At 54.8% G+C, this 20679-nt stretch overlaps 6 protein-coding genes across 6 annotated transcripts; 5 read left to right on the top strand and 1 right to left on the bottom strand.

The window, feature by feature from the left end:
- Positions 1–2201: 2201 nt before the first annotated feature.
- On the top strand, positions 2202–3693 carry CTHT_0067170 (uncharacterized protein; the record flags this gene model as incomplete). The annotated part of the gene is made up of 2 exons (XM_006696947.1): positions 2202–3150; positions 3206–3693. The coding sequence occupies 2 exons, from the start codon at positions 2202–2204 to the stop codon at positions 3691–3693; spliced, it is 1437 nt and encodes a 478-aa protein (XP_006697010.1).
- A 299-nt stretch (positions 3694–3992) lies between these two features.
- On the top strand, positions 3993–8887 carry CTHT_0067160 (uncharacterized protein; the record flags this gene model as incomplete). Its single annotated transcript, XM_006696946.1, has 4 exons — positions 3993–4501; positions 4566–6303; positions 6438–8381; positions 8471–8887. The coding sequence occupies 4 exons, from the start codon at positions 3993–3995 to the stop codon at positions 8885–8887; spliced, it is 4608 nt and encodes a 1535-aa protein (XP_006697009.1).
- A 2432-nt stretch (positions 8888–11319) lies between these two features.
- On the top strand, positions 11320–12232 carry CTHT_0067150 (uncharacterized protein; the record flags this gene model as incomplete). The annotated part of the gene is made up of 3 exons (XM_006696945.1): positions 11320–11388; positions 11752–11776; positions 11877–12232. 3 exons carry the CDS (start codon positions 11320–11322, stop codon positions 12230–12232), a joined length of 450 nt encoding a protein of 149 aa, XP_006697008.1.
- Positions 12233–13015: 783 nt separating this feature from the next.
- Positions 13016–14331, bottom strand: CTHT_0067140 (uncharacterized protein; the record flags this gene model as incomplete). Its single annotated transcript, XM_006696944.1, has 3 exons — positions 13016–13034; positions 13314–13839; positions 14310–14331. 3 exons carry the CDS (start codon positions 14329–14331, stop codon positions 13016–13018), a joined length of 567 nt encoding a protein of 188 aa, XP_006697007.1.
- Positions 14332–14537: 206 nt separating this feature from the next.
- On the top strand, positions 14538–15055 carry CTHT_0067130 (uncharacterized protein; the record flags this gene model as incomplete). Its single annotated transcript, XM_006696943.1, has 2 exons — positions 14538–14557; positions 14719–15055. 2 exons carry the CDS (start codon positions 14538–14540, stop codon positions 15053–15055), a joined length of 357 nt encoding a protein of 118 aa, XP_006697006.1.
- Positions 15056–17433: 2378 nt separating this feature from the next.
- Positions 17434–19998, top strand: CTHT_0067120 (uncharacterized protein; the record flags this gene model as incomplete). The annotated part of the gene is made up of 5 exons (XM_006696942.1): positions 17434–17951; positions 18054–18117; positions 18180–18360; positions 18444–18718; positions 18844–19998. The coding sequence occupies 5 exons, from the start codon at positions 17434–17436 to the stop codon at positions 19996–19998; spliced, it is 2193 nt and encodes a 730-aa protein (XP_006697005.1).
- Positions 19999–20679: the final 681 nt, after the last annotated feature.

The raw sequence follows: 20679 nt of genomic DNA, 5'->3' as shown, positions 1-20679 counted from the left end.
CATTATGGAAAAAAAAAAAATTGGCAAGCTGGAGGGACAGCCAGGACGTCGTGAGAGCGAGAGGTGAAGTTGGTTGGCAGGCTCGTGGGGGATGGGGTTGAAATGGGTTTGCCGGTGTTATGAAGTCTTGTGTGAGATGTGGGAGTACAAATCCCTGCACAATACGGGGCAATACGCATATTTTGCGTAAGGTACAGAGGCACACTCCCTCATCGGGTAAGGGACCCACATCCTGGGTCTGCTGCAGCAGCGAGCGCTGCCAGCGGAATGTACCTCCGTACCGCACGCAATATCAAACCTTCGGTTCGTGGACCCACAGGCCCAGCAAGCGGCGACCCACTCCCCGGACTATGCTCTGTCGCTCTGTCGCCAGGCTGCCTGTGCTTCGCTGTGTGTGTGTGTGTGTGTGTGCTGCGCTGCTGCTTCGTCTCTGGAGGCTGTTTTGTGTGTGATTGCTGACGGATGGCGCCTGCTTCGACAGATGGGGGATGGAGAGTTTGGTGGGGGGATCAGGGCAGCCAATCTGAACGGGGGAGAGTGGCCGCGCCGATGCCAGCAAGACATAGTCAAGAGAGAGAGAGAGAAAGAGAGGGAGACGCGGCGATGGGAAACGGATGCATTGGCTGGCCGAACAATGATGGATAATGAATCGCATAAGAAAGGGGGGGAAAAGATACGTCGATACTGCTAATAGGTACAGCCCAGAAAAAGCCAAGCAAAAATCGCAGGACATTACAAGAGCGACAAGCGTGAGGTGTGTGGACTTTGGACTGGGACTGGAGTGCAGGTAGTGGTAGTGTATGTTTTACATACAAGTACAGTAACATAACCTTGCACCTTGCAACCGGTATGACCATGCATACCCATTCGCCTGCCCTCCTCCATTAAGCTTCCAGGTTCCCTGCCATTTGACGTTTCTCGCTCACTCCCGGCCGTCTCCATTATTTGCCTTGGCCATTTTTCTGTTTCTTCCCACATCTGCATATCTCGTAGATTTCTTTTTTACTCTTCTTTCCCTTTTTGACGTCCATCTGCACTCTACATCACGTCGACGGACGGTAGGAAGGCCAGCCCTCTTCGACTCTAGCATCCCGTCCAGCGATCATTCTCGCCATCCTGACCGCTGTGTAATCCGTACTCTCCATACATCCATACCATCCGTACCTTACATACACGCCCCCTACGGCCACGGCGTGCTGTTTGTCACCTTGATCTACCGATCCCATTGATCTGCCCGCGCCATTATTCCCGGGACAGGACGAGGAGAGAGGAAAGGCTGCAGGGCACGAGCATGGGACTGAGACTAGACATATGAGCGAGTAAACAAAGCTCACCATCATCTCAGTCGTCGTTCTCGCTGCCAAACTGCCAGTTTGCTGCCATCTGCCAGGGCACGCACCCTCATCGCCTTTTCCGTACATGCATGCAATCTGGTAGCCGCCACCGCGATTCCCGGTCCATCTGAAATCTTAAGAGCGAATCTCCTTAACCTGACGCCCATCGGCCGCCCTGACGGTTTGACCTGGGCCCGTGGAGCAGCTCGGCAACTGGCAATTGCACCTTGCACTTCGCACCTCGACTTACTTAATTCTTGCTTGCCGCACGACTTACTCTCTCACCCTAGCCTCACTCATCCTCGTCCACTCAACCCCCAACCTCACCTTATTGCAGCGCGGCATCCTCGCGTATCTCACCCTCACCTCGACATCAACTTATTCTCGAACCGCATCGGGCATTTTCAACACACCGCATCTGGTTGCTCTCTCTCTCTCTCACTCTCTCTCTCTCTCTCTCTCTCTCTCTCTCTCTCTCTCTCTCTCTCTCTCTCTCCTCCTTCCCTTCCCCCCCTTACCCCCCCCCCTTCCCAAAAAAAAACCCCACCCCCAACGACGACCATCTGACCAGGCTTTCTTCCCATCCTCAGTCCCATCAGTCAGTCAGAGAATCCGTCGGCGGCCAATATTGTCTTATGGCCCATCACCGGGTCCAAACCTCCGGTTTTCCGTCTGGGTCGATATTGTTGCTGCTTCTTTCACGCAACCCCCAGGGTGATCAGGGCTCCCCCGGCTCAGCATTTTCATTTCACCCTAAGTCACATCTGTAGCCTTGAGCAGGACCGACAGCGCCGGCGGAGTCCAGGCATATAATCTGGCCTCTGCGGGCGCACTCTTGACCTTTCCCCCTTATCTTCTTGGCCCGCCATGGCGCACAAGAGCCAAAGCCAATCCGCGAACCACCACACGCCGGACGACCAGGGCCAAGGTACTATTACTACCAGTAACTCGGGGCCTGCTGCCCCGTCATCCTCAATAGCTTCATCCGTACTGCCTCGCATGTCTGACCCAACATCAGCTGCGAGCGCGTCCAGTGCAAACTCGAACTCCAACGACTCAACTTCATCATCAGCCTCATCGGCGCAGTCATCCACGATGGAAAAGTCGTCGGCCTCTGGGTCGCAGGCGTCGCCCTACGGCACTCGGTCGCGAAACCGTAACGGCGCCCCGCGCCCCAATTATGCCGAGGACAAGGATTTTGATTTCGACATATTTGACGATGATTCCAATAGTTCCACCAGCAAGAAGTCCAGTTCTAAGAAGGACAAGGACAAGGATGCCTTATCAGCAGCTCCATCGACAGCAAGCTCTTCGGCGGGGCAGTCGACCAATGCAACATCATCATCATCATCGTCGTCGTCGTCGTCGTCGTCGTCGTCGTCGTCATCATCGTCATCATCATCATCATCATCCCAGTCGAAAAGTGGCAGCGGCTCATCGAGAAAACCGCTGCCGAGCGAGAGTAAGCAAAGCACTTCTGCCCAGAACGGCACCAAGGAGCAGAGCCAAGGCCCATCAGCAAGTTCATCATCATCATCCACAGCGAATGGCACGACCAGTGGGCCGAGCAAAGGCAAAAAGCGCAAGGCGACGGATTCTGCGACGCCCAGCGGCACGCAGACTCCGTCGGGGTCTACTGGCTCGTCGGGGTCATCAGCGCTGCAGAAGCGTCTAGCTGGCAACGGCCTGGGCAGCGATCGGAGCTTGTACAAGGGCTACCCAGAGAGTAACATGCTCACCTTTGAGAAGTGCAAGGGCCGGCCGACGAAGGATGGCAAGATGGTTGCCGACGATGGCACAGTGCTGTCGGTGAATGGTAGGTCGACATCCGATCATGTACTTGTCTTTGAACGTCAAGCTGACAGCTGCAGACCATGTTTACTTGGTGTGCGAGCCTCCCGGAGAGCCCTATTACTTAGGCCGCATCATGGAGTTCCTGCACGTCAAGAACGACCCGACGCAGCCGGTCGACGCAATCCGCGTCAACTGGTACTATCGGCCCAAGGACATCGGGCGCAAGGTGCAGGACACGCGGCTTGTCTTTGCGACGATGCACTCCGACATCAGCCCTCTGACGGCCTTGCGCGGCAAGTGCCAGATTATGCACAAGACGGAGATCCCCGATCTCGCAGCCTACAAGCGGCAACCCGACTGCTTCTGGTATGAGAAGCTCTACGACCGCTACATCCAAAAGAACTACGAAGTGATTCCCACCAAGCTGGTCATCAACGTGCCCGAGCACGTCAAGAAGGTGCTGGATGAGCGCTGGAAGTATGTCCTGACCGAACAAGGTCGCGGCAAGGAGTTGACGAGCGCGGTTAAGACATGCAAACGATGCAGTACGTATTGTGCCAAGTAAGTTTCCTCTCTCCCTATCCGGTTTTTTTCTTTTCTTTCTTTCTTTCTTTTTTTTTACCTCCAATGGCATGATGGTTTGTTGTGTGAGCTGGGTGAGCTGGGTGAGCTGTGTGAGAGCTGTGCTGGTGGGCGCTGTGCTGGAACGGAGGGATGGACGTGGGACGTGGACGTGTGAGCGGGCAGCCGAGCTTCCCGCAGCTGTTTCGTTGTTGCTGTCTCGCTGTCTCGTCTTTAATTTGGCGGGGTGGCGCGGGGGGGGGGGTCGGGAGTCCAATGAGGAGAGAAACTGAAAAGAAAACAATGGGCGCCAAGGGCCAAGATCCAGGGCTCAGCAGCAGGAGCAGCAAGAGTAGCGGCGGCAGCAGCAGCAGCAGCAGCAGCAGCCAGCACGGGCCCGACCCAGTCAGCGTTCCCGCCAGTGCAACAGTGCACCACCAAGGTTACCTAATACCCACCTGCTACCGCAGTGCCGTCATCAGCGTGCCGAAAGCAGCAAGGCAAAGTGGAGCCAGACCGCGTGCTAACGAACGGACCAATTGCAGCAATGATTCGGTGGACTGTGCCATGTGCCAGGCTACGTACCACATGAATTGCGTGCGGCCCCCCCTGCTGAAGAAGCCAAGCCGCGGCTTTGCTTGGTCGTGCGCCGCATGCAGCCGCGCCCGCGAACGCGAGCTCGAGGCCCGTAACACACCAAACCTTGCCGACCAGCAATCCATCCTCGAGGCCGACGACGACGATGCCTACGATGACGAAGATGAAGAGATGCCCGATGCCGACGCCCCCCGAGGGCTCTGGTCGCACCAGTCGTACCACCCCTGTCGACGAACCGGCTCACCCCCCGCCTACGGCCGAGCAGATCTATCATGCCAGCCTGTGGCCGTATCGCTATCTTGGCATGCATTGCAAGGCTGAGGATGCGCTGGATCTGGATGACCGCATCTTCCCCCGTGCGAGCACCCGGCTAGGTCTGCGCCATCAGGCCGTCGTGCCCCCCTGGTACGGTCGGCCTGTGCAGTACGTGAAACCGACGATTGACATCAAGAAGGGTAAGGGCAGCAGCAAGCTCACCAAGGAGCAGCAAGCTGCTCTCGAGGCCGAGCGCATTCGCAAGGAGAAGCGGCCCAAATGGATCCAGGATGAGCCCCCGGGCTATGTGGAGAGAGGCGGCGACGACACGGCCACGCTGCTCTTCAAGCCCCCCGAAGAGTGCGGCTCCAGCATGACGCACGATGAGCTCGACGCTTACATGGACACAGCGCGCAGCATGGCGTTGAGTCTGGGCCTGCCCAAGTACTCGACCAACCTGCAGGACGTGGCGCGCGACATCCTGTTCCGGTGCAACTTTGATGCGAAAAGGGCTCTCGAGGAGTTGGCCCGCACGCCCAAGGCCGAGTTCAAGGAGCCCGAGCTGACGCCGGCCGAGCAGAAGAAGTTTGAGGAGGGCGTCGCCAAGTACGGGTCGGAGCTGCACCTCGTCAAGAAGCACGTCAAGACGCTGAGTGCCGCAACTATCACTCGCTGGTACTACACGTGGAAGAAGACGGAGCGCGGCAAGCAGGTCTGGGGCAACTTCTCGGGCCGCAAGGGCAAGAAGGATGCCAAGAAGGCCGAGGCGGCCGCGAACAAGCTGGCGGATGATGTCGCGGATGACCAGGACGACTCGGCGTTCGACACGGACAAGGCCAAGACGCTGAAGAAGTCGTTTATCTGCAAGTTTTGCTCGACCAAGAAGTCGCGCCAGTGGCGCCGTGCCCCCGCGGGGGCCATGAGCCCCATCTCTGAGAAGGAGAGCGGCAGCGGCAAGAATGGCGATAAGAGCAAGGCCGGCCAGGGCGAGAAGAAGGAGCAGTACATCCAGGCGCTGTGCCGGCGGTGCGCAGAGCTCTGGCGTCGCTATGCCATCCAGTGGGAGGACGTCGAGGAGGTGGCCAAGAAGATGGCCCAGAACGGCGGCCGAGGCTGGAAGCGCAAGGTCGATGAGGACTTGTACAAGGAGCTGTTGGCAGCCGACGAGATGATGGCTAACACGCGGTATTCGACGCCGGAGTCGGAGAAGGCCAGCCCTGAGCGCGAGCAGAAGGATTCTGCGAGAGAGAAGACTGCTGCTTCGTCGGAGCCTCCTAGGAAAAAGCTGAAGAGTAGCGTCGACAAGGATAAAGAGAAGGATAAGGAAAAGATCAAGGAAGAGAAGGACAGGGATGGTGACCGCGCTCCCTCGGAGGCTGCTAGTAGTAGCAGCGCGTCGAATGCGGCCTCCTCGTCCAACAAGAAGAAAGCAGCTGCCGACAAGGAGAAAACGGCGGCAGCAGCAGCAGCAGCAGCAGCAGCAGCAGCAGCAGCAGCAGCAGCAGCAGCCGAGAGGGAGAAGGAAAAGGAGAAGCAGGCCCCTCCTGCGCCAGCACCTCCTCCGATGCCCGAGATTCCCAAGCCGAAGACGCTGCCGTGTGCCATCTGCCACGAGATGGAGCCAATGGGCGACCAGCACTTGTCGTGCAAGGAGTGCCGGCTCACGGTGCACCGTAACTGCTATGGTGTTGTGGACAACCGCGCGCCGGGCAAGTGGATTTGCGACATGTGTCTGAATGACAAGAACCCGCAGCTCTCTATCGTAGGTTTCTGTTCTCTCTCTCTCTCTTCTCTCTCTCTCTCTCTCTCTCTCTCTCTCTCTCTCTCTCTCTCTTTTTTTTTTTTGTTTTTTTTTCCACTATCTGAGAATAATGGATGAGCTCTGACCCCTCGCAGCACTACAAGTGCGTCCTCTGCCCGATCGAGTTTACCGAGCACGAGTTCCTCGACCCGCCCAAGATCTCCAACTCGCACAAGAAAAAGACGGACAAGGAGCGCGAACGCGAACGCATCGAGCGCGAGACGTACCAGCGTGCCATCGAGTACTACCGCAAGAAGCAGGAGGAGATGAACCGGCCCATCAACCCCCACGAGCCGCTCAAGCGCACGGCCGACAACAACTGGGTTCACGTCACCTGCGCCGTGTGGACGGCCGAGATCAAGTTCGGCAACGCCAAGGGTTTGGCGCCCAGCGAGGGCATCCCGCTGATCCCGCGTGCCCGCTACGAGGAGACGTGCAAGGTGTGTAAGACGCGGAAGGGCGCCTGTGTGTACTGCCATCACTGCCACGCGCCGGTTCATGTGGAGTGCGCCAACCAGGCCGGCTATGTCCTGGGCTTCGATATTACGCCGGTCAAGGGTTCGCGTCGCGATCAGTTCCGCATCGTCACCATAAAGGGCGAGACTGGCGTCATGTCGGCGGCGGTGTGGTGCAAGGACCATGTGCCGACCAAGACGATCGTCCATCGCATGTATGACATTGTCGATGAGGCTACGGGCATGAACGCTCTGCAACTATATGTGCAGAACTTCAAGCAGGCCGATTTGACGCTGACGGGCTGCGCGCGCAAGGCGAATCAGCTGTCGATAGCGTCCAAGCAGATGGCCAACGGGTCCTCGTCCTCCTCGTCTTCTGGCAGCAGTGGCAGTGCGGCACATCATCATCATCATCATCATCATCATCACCATCACCAGCTGAACAGACGGACATCGCTGGCGGCGGTACTTAATGGCGACTCCTCCTCGTCGTCGTACTCGTCGTCGCACAGCACCATCACCAACGGAGTTGATACTTCTCTCAACCCTCGCCATCCGTGGGGCAAGGTGTGCATTACTTGCGGCGTTGACGTCAGCCCGAAGTGGTATCCGGTCGACTTGACACAGGAAGAAGTAGCACAGCTAAGCTCCGAGGCGCGTAAGTTCGTCGAGCAGCGCAGTTTCCAGTGCCATAAGTGTAAGAAGGCCGGTCGTCAGCCCACTCTACAGCAGCCGGCCAAGGAGCCGACCCCTCCGCCCGTCCTTGAGCCGCCGCGTCAGCCGTCCCAGGCTCCTCCCGTTCTGCCCCCATTGGGTCCGACTCCGACTGAGCCCAGGTCTCATGGCCACGGCAGGACCCCGTACGCTTGGGGTCCGCCGCCGACTCCGGGTCCTGGTCCGAACCCTGGCCAGCCTCCACCGTTGCTTCAGGCGCCCGCCGCTGGTCCCCTGGCGCTGCCCAGCATAGTGCAGCCCGGCCCGCAGGTACCCCCGCCGACTTTACCTCCTCCCTTGGGTGCTCGGAATCCGGGTGTTCCCCCTCCTCCCCCTCCCCCGCCGCCTAACTATGGTTCTCGAAGCTACGATTGGCACCGCGGTCCGCCGCCTCCTCCATTGCATCCGACCCCGCGCGAAGTTAATGGCAATGGCCCATCGCCTCCTCCGACTTCCCTCCCGGCTCTTGCGCCGCCGAACCATCTGCGCCCCCTCCCATCGGTGCCTCAAACCATTACCCTCCTCACACCTCGGCCCCCGCGCCGCCTCCTCCTCCTCCTCCTCCTGGGTCTAACGGGCACCTGGCAGGTCCGCCCCCGCCGTTCGTTAATGGCGTACCGCAATCTCCTAGACACATGCCGGGTCCCCCGCCGCCACCGCCGCCACCCCCCCCTCCTCCAGGTCCAGGATCGAGCAGCGCACCTGCACCTTATCTCCCTCCGACGACGCCCCATCACCCGAGCCATCACGGCCCACAGCCTCCCCCTCCGCCATCTCATCACCACAGTCATAGTCACAGTCATTCTCATTCTCGCTCTCACTCCCATTCCATGGTTATGGGCTCCCACATGCATCAACATCATCAGGAAGGTCCGCCCCTTCCATCGCCGCAACCTAGAGAGCCTACTAGAGAGACTGGAGCAGCCGCTCCCCCCCCGCCGCCGAATTATCTTCGTCAGCCTTGGGGTCCTCCTCCGCCGCCGACGACGAGTGGGGCTGGTGCTCCGGCGGTGCCGCCGTTGAGGGAATTACGGGATTTGAGGGATGGGGTTTTGCCTCCTCCCCCTCCGCCGCCGCAGCCGCAGGCTAGGGAGTATCCTGAGCAAGGGCGTTATGGCCCGGTTGAGTACGAGGGGCATTATCCTGGGGAGCAAGGGGCAAGGTATCATGCTCCTCCTCCTCCTCCTCCTCCTCCTCCTCCTCCTCCGGTTCCACCGCCGTCGCAACAGCATCAGCTGCCTCCTGTTAGGGAGTGGGATGCTACTAGGGAGGTTAGGGGGGATCGGGAGCAAGCTAGGGAGCCGGTGTCTCAACCGGTGCCTCCTAGGCCGAGTGGGGCAAGTGCGAGTCCTAGTCTAAGGAATTTACTTTCTTGAGGGTTGAAAGTTTGGGGTTGGGGAGGTATCATGGCGGAATGAAAGAGAGTTGATCAAGCTCAAAAAAAAAAAATGAGCGATTTATGATGACGGAGGATGAAGGCCACCTCTCTGTCAAAGGTGACGACCTACTACCTACTTTTGGTGAATTGAGTATGGGTTGTCTTCTCTTCTCGGTCAGGGGAGCATGCCTAGGTACTCACCGGCCTACATTTCACTTACCTACCCTACTTTACTTACATGTCAACTCAATACTGCACTGCATCGCATCTCACCGCATCGCATGGCAATGGTCAGTGAATGGCGATCATATTCTTCAGAGCCTGCATACGTCGGTCATCATCATCATCATTGATTGGAGCCATACATGTTCGGTTCTTGTTGGGTTGGTTGGTTCGTCCATCGATTGATTGATTGATTGATTGATTGATTGATTGGATTGACTGGTTGGTCTCAGTCTCAGGAAATCCAATATCCAATGCTGATACTATGATATAATGTGGTTGGTATGTTTGTTCGGTTGGTGAACTTTTACTCATCATGGGAAAGGGAAGGCGGTGCCCAAGTTCAAGGGCCATATGGAGATGGATGGTCGGGATGTATCACTATGTGTTTTAAGTGTATTGTATGTTCTGTGTTGATTGACGGACAACGGATGGATGGATGGATGGATGGTGGGATTTTGTGTTTGTTTGTTGGTGGTTAGGTTGGTGTTTAGCTAGCTAGCAAGATAGATGGCTAGTCCCCCTACATACTTAGTAGTTAACTGGAGCGAGGAAAGCAAAAAGGGAATTTTACTTACATACCTGAGTGCATAAACTATACCGCGATGGTGTGTGGTGGTGTGTTAGCTTCAAGTCTTACCCTAAAGCAAAGCAATCAACAACGAACAAACCAATCGCTAAACCCAGGATAACAAAAACACAACCAAAACTCTCAATGTAAACAGAAATCCCCCTTCCCCCTCCCCCTCCTTTCCCCTCTAACTGATGAGAGACGAAGACTGAGGTGCGTTTGTGCTCCAGCTTCCATGATCTCATTTAGAGACCAGCAACCATGTGTCTATCCTCCAATCTTTTCTCATCAAGAAGCACAACCACAAAAGCACTCAACCCACATAAAGAAAAACTTAGAGCAGCGACGCGAAGAGGTTTGCCATCCCTCATGTTAGGGGCTGGCTTCCTGGCTAGGGCTCCGACAGCGGCACCGAGACCTGGCTGCTACAGAGAGCTGGCTGCCATCTTCACTGGGCTGTTGCTGCTGCTGCTGGGCAGCGCCGGGGACCGCAACATAGACCGACGAACTGGTCCCCGAGGACGAACTAGCGGAAGCCGTGGTGGTGGTGGCTTTGAAGTCGGGCAAGGGGGCCGGCCGCTGAACTGAAACGCAGGACCGCAGGGGAACCACAGTCCAGAACGACCATAAAAATTCACATATCCAAACACATCAGTATCACAGTAAGTCAGTTTATAATGACGATAACCATATCCCACTAAGTCCTATTCACTAAATCTAAAAAAAAAAGAAAAAAAAAGAAAACGCGAAAGTTCTCAATTCAAAAAAATCCCTCCTTGAAAGAAAAACCGTGACCCTGGCCCCGTCTTCGACACCATTCGTCAAATCACCCGGCTTAGTTCCCTTATCACCTCCGGCCTCTCCTATCCATCACCGCAGGCGCGCAGAAGGTTTTTGGCTCTCTCTTTGAGGAGCGCGAGAACCGACACGAAACACACCGACGGGACCATACCGAGACAAGAAGTCGTCCTGCAAGCTACGAGCCCGAAGACTGCCCTCCTGACTCGGACTCTGTAGGCAGAGGCGGCCGTCGTGGGTTGGCCAGGATCGAGGGTCCGGGTCAGCTGACGGACCACCACGGGCAGCTCCTCGGCAATCCTGAAGCCCTCGTGCTTAGCGAGGTCCGTCGGGAGAGCGGACAAGCACACCACTAGGCCGCGCAGAACCAGCGTGCAGTACTGGTCCGGGGGTATTAGGTAACCAGAACTATCTCGTTCCATTCTGCCTTTGACAAATGCCCCTTTGAATGCCTTAAAAAAGAGGCCACCATGAATTTTGAGGAAGTTGGGGAGAGAAGGGGGGGGGGGCTGAATTTGGTTCGCTGATGCAGACATAATGAGCATCGATTTACATATATTACGGAGGTGAAAAAAAACGATATTTGAGCTTGTGATGAAAGGTCTAAGCATGATCAGAGCAATGATACTGTCAGGTAACGCTGGACATAAAACATGTCGAGAGCAGTAATGCGCTAGGATGGAAGAAGTTTGGCGTTTTTGAGGGGGGGAGGGAAGGGGTGAGAGGTCAGTTACATGTTTAAATATCCTGTGAGAAGGTAGCTTGCCTTCCTGGCATTTGCTTTCGACTGTTTCTTACTGTCGGTGCCCAATCTTCCCTTCTTGATGCTGGGTGACGCCATGTCCAGCAGGGACGACAAGACGTTAAGCCCCAACTTCCATCCGCCCTTGGCTAGCAACTGGCATGTGGTAATCTAAACTTCACAAGCTTTTCGATGAGTAACAGCAACCGGTAAGGTAGGATCACAATGGGATTTGAACAGAAGTGCCGGTCTCATCGAGTTCCAACATTCTCCCTAAGTCATCGCTCATTAGCATTAGTGTCGACATATGTTAGCATTTAGTTTTAACTGAGTCTCATTCATCATAGGTATCTCATTGTTTCATTATCTACATCGCACAATGTCGTCCCGAAACAGTGATTAGATGGAAGCGAACAGCCTTTACCTCCAACCCAACTGCAAAACCAATGCCGGGCAAGATCGTTCAAGAAATGAATCTGCCGAGTACATCCAAGGGTGACTCAGCATAACGAGTCGCGAGGGCTCACAGCTCTACTGGCACGATCTTAAAATCGGTAAGTGATTGCTTTTTGTCGCTATCCCCAGTTCCCCTCTCAGGAGGCTGCATTTATCCAATATCAAGAACTGTTACTGATCTCGACCGGTTTCATCGAGGCATCGTCGAGCCAATCGACATCGGCATCGCCGTAAGGCGGCGAACCACCGGTCATTTTACCCCTCTGGCGGCCGACGAAGCGGTCCGCGACCTGCGCCGCCGCGCCTTCAGGGGCATGTCGTGCTTGGGCAAGAGTCTGCTGTGGGACTTCACCCAAGGTAAGGTCTGGCTCTTGGCCAAGTCGCTGTCCCCCGTGGTCAGTAAGTTCTTACGGGCCCAGCTGCCGGCTCCTGCTCCCGCCGTCTCCGGTCCGCCCCCCGCCAAAGCAGCCAAGCTCGGGACAAGGGCTAGCAGCAACAGCCAGAGGGCGAGGGACATAACGAGCCCCTATCCCAGTACCCCCGCAACTTGCTGAAATGTTTGGTCATGTTCTGGACGTTACTGATCTGTGTGTCTTTTTACAATTTTCGTACTGCAATTGCCCTTCCAAGTTTGTCGTGTGGTTCAGTCTTGCACTGGATTATCCAAGGCCTCGAGTTCGTTTTGTTGGTTGGGAGGAAGATTGGCAGGAGACTGGACATTGTAATCCAGCGTACTCGCGACAGCAAAGAGTTAGGGCGAGAGAACGAAGGCAGCAGTGTTTTGGGTAGTCTGTCTGGGGGGAAAGGGGGGGGGGGAGGGGAAAAGGGGTCGGTTCGGAGCTGATCAGCGTTTTTATGGTGTTTTGGTTTGCGCTTACAATGATAATAATGAATGACATCCTGTTCTCCAAGACAAGCACTCCTGATGCATAATAGTAAGTTATATACAGAAACTTTACAATCCCTCTAGGTGATCATCTATCTAGAGCTCCTCTGCCTTCACTGAGGTGCGAACTAGCTCATTCTCCAGTACTGAAACACCGATGCTAACCTCGGCTCCTTCCCCTGAGCGAGGCCCTAGCTTGATCCTAGAGCCCAACCTAAGCAGTCTAGTAAAACTGGCCCAGAACGAGAGCCAGCAGGAGCAGCCAGTACACGGTGTCCCACACTCTCCCCAGGTTTGGGCCCGACCTCAGTCTCAAGTGTCAATATCGGTCTCAGGCCTCACTGGTAATATATCATTGAAGGCCGGCCTTGACGCCAGTCCCAGCACTCAATACCCAAGCCAGGGACAACTACAAGAAGCCCAGCCGCGAGATTTGAGTGCTGTTAAGATCCTACGATAGGTAGATAGTTCTGACGTGGTTCGTTAAATAGCATCAGTTTCGGCGTTTTGATCCGAGAAAACGGACAAAAGACTGGAAACGACTCCAGACTTTGACTCGGCCACCAGTACATTCCCATACATGCATATCAAAAGACAGGGCAATCCGTGACAAAGGTACCCATATCCCATTGACTCGTACTCTCTAAAACAGTACATCCCATTCCATTCCATCCCATCCCATCCCATCCCATACTGCCTAACCCGAGCCATCGATCCTTTGCCGCACTTCCGTCCTTCCACTCACGCACCGGTTGAGCTCCTCGGCAAGCCATTCTTTCCTTTTCCAGGACTCGTCGTCCGCGGGCGTGAAGAAACAGTCTACGCAAAAGTAGAGGAGATAAAGGCTCAGCCCCACCTTCAAACATGCCACGGAGAATGCGAGAGTGATGAAGGCCCAGGGAACAAAGACGAAAAGGATGTATCTCCCGAGCAACAAGAGCGCGGTCAGGACCAGGCTGATTTGCCAGCGCCGGCGGAGGGGGCCGATAGTCCCCTGGCCGAGCTGGGTCTGGATGGGGCCGAGGGCAACGGGGCCGGGAGGGACCGGCGGTCGAGCGGCTTGAACCTCCCGGACAATGACGTCCCGCGCCGCAGCGGGCAGCGCCCGGGCAAGCTGCTGGGCCTCTTGGTCGGTCAGGTCCTCTGGGGCGGCCACGAGGAACTCTGCGAGGGCCGACACGAGGCGGCGGCGCTGCTCGGGCGGCGGCATCAGGTTGTTGACGCCAACGTAGCGGACGTCGCGGGCGAGGCCGATCAAAGTCAGGGTTCCTACGCCTGTATTGATTGGGGTTGATTAGATTTTGGAGTTTGGGGGCGTCATTGATCATCGCGTTAGACGACAATAAGTATGTATATAGGTAAAATAAAGGAGGGAAATGGATGGGATCAGAGAGGGTGGAGAGATGGTCACTTGCCCATGAGAATCTTGCGCCACAGGATTCCAGAAACGTCGCGGTCCATTGAACTTTGGGATGCTTGAACTGTTTTTGACTGCTTTAGAGACGAGAAGCTTTTCAAACTGGGTAAGCTGGTTGAGCGTCGGATAAGAGAGGGGTTGCTGGTATTTGTATCTTGTTTGGCTCGGGCGCCAATATGAAGAGTTGCTTCTGTTCCTTCTCTTGCACTGTTCCTGTTCACCTTGTTTGTCCTATTTAAGTTGTCATTATTTTTTTTCTTCATCAGCTTTGGCATCGATCGAAGACTGCATCTGCTAATTATTCAATGGTTCGTCATGTCGACATTACATATCGATGAGATAGAAGACATCATGGGACAAGGGAGAGTCACTCTACCACTTCCTGTTGTACTGGAATAGTCCATCCAACGGCATGCATTCGGCATTGGGGTAGTATCACAGGCAGTAGTTGGAAGTAATCCCATTGGAAGCAATCCCATTAGCTCGGACCTTCTTCATGTGCTTCAGTTCAATGTATCCTTAACAGTCTATGAAGCCATATTGCCTAGCATTACCCATGGAGCATGCCTGTTCGGAGTAAGCCCTCCCCGGTTATATGTAACACACCATGCTCACCTCAAACTCTGCCATTAATCCCACTTTGCTTTAGACCATTCAATAGTGCTATGTTATCTTGAGGACTTTTAACTTCCTGTTATAGAAACTCCATCAATATGGCACAGTTCCCGTCCCAATAGCATCAACTGGGACTTGGTCAAGACCGGTACGTTTCCTGGTCGTCGGCATCCGTCTGATCCTCCTCGGCTTACCCGGCGCCATGAACTAATCCGTGGTCAACATGATCCGGGAATTGTCTGCCGGACTCGGTCCGCGCCGGCGCCCCGCTCCAAGGCCCCGACCCCGAACCCGACACCGACCGCAGCCACCGACCCCCCTGCCGCCAGGTGGCTGCCGAAGATCCCAGCAGCAGCCCCGCTGCTGACCATGCCCGTGCCGTTGTCGTCCAACGACGGCGCCCCCCTTCCCCTTCCCGGGCAGCAGCAGCAGCAGCACAACTGCCCGTCGCTCCCGTAGCCACCACCGAAGAGCCCTCCCCCACTCTCTGCGTGGCGATTATTGTACAGGGCGTGGGTTCAAAGCGCGGCAGTCTTGGGGACGCTTGTCGTGGGTATCTCTGGTTTTGTGGTCGGCCGATTGGGCTGGGGCAGCCGGGAGCTACAGCAGCAACCACATGGGCAGGGTCAGGTAGTGAAAGTGGGAAGAGGATAGGCTGGCAGTGAGGATTCTGGGATGGGAAAAGCTTGCCAGTGCTGCTTTTGTTGGGGATGTAGATTGACAATAAAACAATCAATGGTATTAGTTTGTTCCATGCACCTGATCATGTGTAAAAAAAAAAAAAAAAAAAATCAGTGGGCCTTCATTTTTTGCTGTCAGCTGGCAATCTTAAAAGCGCAAGGTGTTTCCAAACCCTATTTTTGATTCCTTTCCCCACGCTTCTGTCCTGTCCTCACTGGCTTGTTGTACATGGTTGATGACAATGCGACTCTTGCCATCTGATAAGACAATCAAAATATATAAATTTCATTTCCGTGTCGATCAGAGTGAAAAGTGGATTCAGTACGATGCACCTGTTTGAACTTTGCAGGGCAAACACTGAATTTTCATGGTGACAGTCAGAAGTGAACATGAAACTGCAGTCTTGGCTGCTCTCAAATGTCATCATCCAGCAGAGATGACGGCAGGCAGTGCAAGTACCACGCGGGACTGCAAAAGCGCACCCACGGCCTCACATACTAAGTCACATATGAACATACTTTTTGTCACGACTCGATTCAGATGATGCACATGGCCGCGATGAAGACCGTAGATTCCATGGTAGGTGATCCAACAATCCCCATTTTGGCACTGGCATATAAGTATATATTCACCCAAAATTAGCCAAATATTGATAGTCATCATCACCTGCTCATGTGCATAGTGGCAAAGACGCATCAGGTCTGCTTCGTTGATTGGATTGTTGGAACTATTGGCTTCAGCAGAACATGTCTCTATGGGGTGTGGTCAAATCAAGGGATATCACGTGACCTGCGATGACCTAAGAGCACACCCAAGTTAAGTAACTGTTATGCTTGTTCATTCTTGTATTCATCCATCCAATCATCCATCCATATATTCATTCCTTCAATCATTAGTTAGTTCATTCGTTATTCCTTTCTTCCTTTCCCATTTTTTCTCCCTCTGAAGGTACTGGCCGATAAGCTTAACTAGAGATAGGCAATACCAGATAAATTTCCTTTGAACCGTCCCTTACAGGCTTTGGACACCTATCCATATTTATGGACTGTCCATCTGTCCCCAGAGCTTTTTGTCAGTTTGGGACGTTGTCGTCCTATGCCAGCTTAATCAACCGCCCAGCTCCCCTCCTCCTAGAGACATTACCCCGCTTTGAGTCTACTTCAGCTACCCACTGTATGCAGTGCTTGCTGCTTGTCGGATCTACCTGCATGTTTAGTCCCACTCCCACATGGCGACTACAACGAAGTTGGCAGCTCACTGACTCAGGCAAGCACAAGCATGCGCGCACATCCTGGCTGGCGCTGACTGTGTGAAGAAGATAAAATGTTCGCCAAGCTGTGCCTTTTCGTTTGTTTGGTGTGCTGGGATTGGCTGATCATGGCCTCATGGCTGTTGTCTGCGATGTCGGGTGTATGTGCTTAGCCGTTGTGACACATTGCTTGATTGATCGGTAGCTTTCTTTTGACTCTCCAAGTGCAGATATGCTTGAATTACTCTATGACCACTTAAGAAACTAATTATCATTGTGCGGCCAGCCAGCTCTCATGCGCCCGTTCATCCCACGAATCTTTTAAGGACAGCAATGCTTCACAGGCCTACCACACGGCCGCACCAGCTTGGGGATTGTCCTCATCCCATGTTTAGGGGCTTCAACCGCGCAGGGCTGCCTAGGAAGGCTGACCGCTACTAGCACTTTCAAGCTCCCCCCGCCTTCTTGAGCGACGTGCTTTCCCAGTTACTAATTATTAAGTCAACCTTGGGAGCCTTCTTCATGAGCGATACCGGCGAGCTGAGCTGCCAGTGGGCATTTTCGTTGCATACACCTTTTTTGATCTCCCAATATCTTTTCGCTGCTCACTTAGCCTTCTTCGCCTCTTAAAAACTACTTACTTCTTTGCCCACTTACACACCTACACACATTTAACACAACAACAGCCAGCCGACCAGTATTTACTACTTAGTGCTCAAAGCAAACACACCATCTTGCATCTCACATTTACGCCACAGCAGTAGCACTCGGATTTTAGCCTTCAAACAGTGATCTGGGCCCTTATCTGAATAACTTCGCCTCTCTGTCACTCTGGTGTCGCACAAAATCGTCTTCCCTCACGTAGATCGCATCGCACGACTTGCTCGAGCCCTGTTGCGCCGCAGTCATGAGTGACGACCCTGGTCCCAATGCCGGTGCAAGCACGAGGCCAGACGCAGGCAGCACAGCGACTGATTCTGTTCCGTTGAATTCTTCAACTTCACCTGTGTTAGCTGTTTCAGACCAGACCACCCAAAGATCCCTAGCGGAGGACAATGCCAGCAGGAATGCCAATGCCAATGCCAGTGCCAGTGCCAGTGCCAGTGCCCCATCGAGTGCCAGTACTAGTACCAGCAATAATTCAGGTCTCAACCGGGAGTCTCACCCCCCAGCACAGGCCAGCTCGAGCAGGAGTACATCTGCTCCAGTCGGGAATGGCATCGGCAGCAACACCACTTCAGCCGAAGCTGGCCCCAGCCGACCCCCTCTCCAAACGCTAGCCGATGTGATGCGAGCCCCGTCGACAGTTCCTCCGGATGTGGTTGTGCTTGAGTCTTTGCCAGATGATCTTGAGCGGCGCCGAAGGCAAGAAGATGACGAGGAGCCGGATCCGAAGGCTGATTTGTGGGTTTCGACATATGATGGGTGAGTCTTCACCTTCTTTCTTGGGGACAGCTTGGCCGTGACCTGGGCCTCTTAGGAGAGGGAAAGACATGGGGGAGTAAGGGCTGATAACTTGACTGGCAGGAGGTTCAACTCCCCCATTATCCCCATCCACGTCGGGGTTCCTCCTAACAATGCAACATTCTACGTAAGTCCTGCCCATTTCTCTCACCAGCAACCTGACAATATCAGGCGGACTGACACTCCCAGGTTCACAAACACATCCTCCTTCGTTGTGAGTACTTTGAAAAGGCCCTCTGCGGCGACTTCAAGGAGTCCGAGGCCCAAGCCATCGACCTCCCCGAAGAAGACCCCGCCCTCTTCCACTTCCTCGTCGCCTATCTCTACGAAGGGAAATACGAGCCTATCAAGCCTCTCGCTGCAGCCCTCGGTACATCCCTTCCCCCTTAAGCATACTCAATCCTTCTGCTTGTTTGTTTGATTATCTGCTAACCGCCCCCCACTACCATCCAGCCCCCGATCGCAAAGGCAAGTCCAAAGCAGCAGCCCCCTCCCCTGACTCTAACTCAACCGCTCCCGCCGACCCCGCAACGGGACCAGCAGCAGCAGCCCATGGTGTTCGGCCAGAACACATCCGTCGCTTAGCCCGCGACAACCCTGCTGGTGCTGCCACCCTGATCCTCGACCGTCTCAACAACAATGCCAACCGCCCGATCCCCAACTACGGCGGCGGGGCATATTACTATCCCCCGGTTTACCCCCCTGCTGTGGCCCCTCCCGTCCCTGGAGTATGGGTACCTCCCACTCCTCCAGGGCTAAGCACAGCAGGAGGGGCAGGGAGGCCGGCAAAAAGGCCGTGTATTCATCGCGCGAGTTGCAATTGTGGGCATTGTGTTACAAACATCTACGGTAGCGGGGCGGTGGATGCGGCACCACCGTATTATTGTTGGAATTGTGGTGTCCTGACGAGGAGGAACTGGAGACCCCCTTCCTCCTCCTCCTCCTCCTCCTCCTCCGCCGTCCGCCGCCGCCGCCCCCTCCCCCTCCGGTGCCACCGGAGCTTTATGATCCTCGTTATGGGGGAGAACAGCCGGGCCCGGGCTCCGGGACAGGGCAAGGGATCCGAGGCGAGCCCCAACAACCCCAGGAGGAAGAAGAAAAAAAAGAAGACCCCGACCGTCGCTCCTGGACCTCTCTCTACACGCACCACATCCGGCAATACCTCCTCGCGCACCGCTTCCTTCTCCCGTCCTTCCAGCGCGCCGTTGCGAGGGCCATTGTCCTGCTCCTGGAAAGCCTTGGCTCCCAGGCTGCGACGATGGAAGTGCTACAGTCCTGTCGCACGCTTTATGACGGACTGCCGGAGGGAGACCCACTGGTGAGGATGGTGTTTGCGAGGGTGGGGTTTTTGCAGCCTTGGAAGAATCCGGGTTGTGGGAGGGGGAAGCAGTATCAGCATCAGGATGGACATCATGAAGATGATCTTGGGAAGGGAAAGGGGAAGGAGAAGGAGTATAACGGTCACGCTCAGTCTCAAGGGAGTCTTTCTGCCAACGGTCATCTCAACCCTAACCCTGACGAGCACCTAGACGACGACCCCGAATCCTTTCTCCTCACCAACCCCGACATAGCTCTCGGTCTCCTCAGGGAAATGGCTGCCCGCCGAGACGAGGACCTCATTCCCCCTCCCATACCCGCAGCCCCAACAGGCAACACAACAACACAAGGCCCAGGACCAGCACCAGGTGGTCCCTATCCCGGCGGAGGCCCATACGGGCGGGCAGGCCGAGAAGTTCGAAATTACAACGGGCTGTACCAACACCAACAGCACCAGCAGCAAGCTCCGCTACCCAGCATGGTGCGTCCCTTGTGGGTGGGGGAGGGTGGGTGGCCTTGGGGTGGGGAAGGGGAGGAGGGAGAATGGTGGTGGCATCATCATCATCATCAGCAGCAGCAGCAGCAGCGGCAACAACAACAACAGCAACAACATACTGCTGTGTCTGGAAGGAGGCGGACAGAGAGAGACAGGGTAGTAGCAGGGAGGCTGATTCTCGATCATCGGCCGTAATGTTACTTTGTGAGGGAGGAAGGAGGTGTTTGTTGTAAGCTAGCTAGAGGGTTAGCGATTCGAAGTTGGGAATGAGAATAAAGCGTTTACAAAGGGAACTTTTGTGTCTGATACAGAATGCTCAGGCGACTTGCAAGGCTAGTAGTACGGTAGCTTAACAGTCGGGAGCTCGACCGAGCCGGTTTATGCAGATGGACACTGAGTGGATGTTCTCCTTCCACTTCCCTTTCCCTTTTTCCCCTCCATTCTCTCTTCCCTTCTTCCATCTAATATCTTCTCCTTTCTTGATTCTCACCACACTTCTTTTTTTTTAATAAGAGGTATGGCACCGCACACAAGGACGTCACCCAATAGATGTATTTAAACACTGACATGGGTAGAGGGCTCATGATCCCTTGGCAGTAAAATTGTTCTTATTCTTGTCGTCATGTATTCCCTTACCTGATCGATTGATCGATGTCCGTCCAGCAGGCATCAATCATTTTAAAAGATGATCCGAATCCGAATCCGAATCCCAAGGCCGAAGTTATAATACCTATGCTAATCAATGCTCCTCCTCCAAACCAACCAAACCCTTTTGTCATAATGCTTAAATCGATAAAAACCCGACTGAAAAAAAAAAAAAACCTGAACCGAAGCAAAGTTAGGTAAAACAGGGCTGAAGAAAGCAAAATGAAAGTT

The sequence above is a fragment of the Thermochaetoides thermophila genome (assembly GCF_000221225.1).
Source record: "Thermochaetoides thermophila DSM 1495 unplaced genomic scaffold scf7180000011822, whole genome shotgun sequence".
Lineage (NCBI taxonomy): Eukaryota > Fungi > Ascomycota > Sordariomycetes > Sordariales > Chaetomiaceae > Thermochaetoides > Thermochaetoides thermophila.
This window is presented reverse-complemented; position numbering and strand designations above follow the sequence as displayed.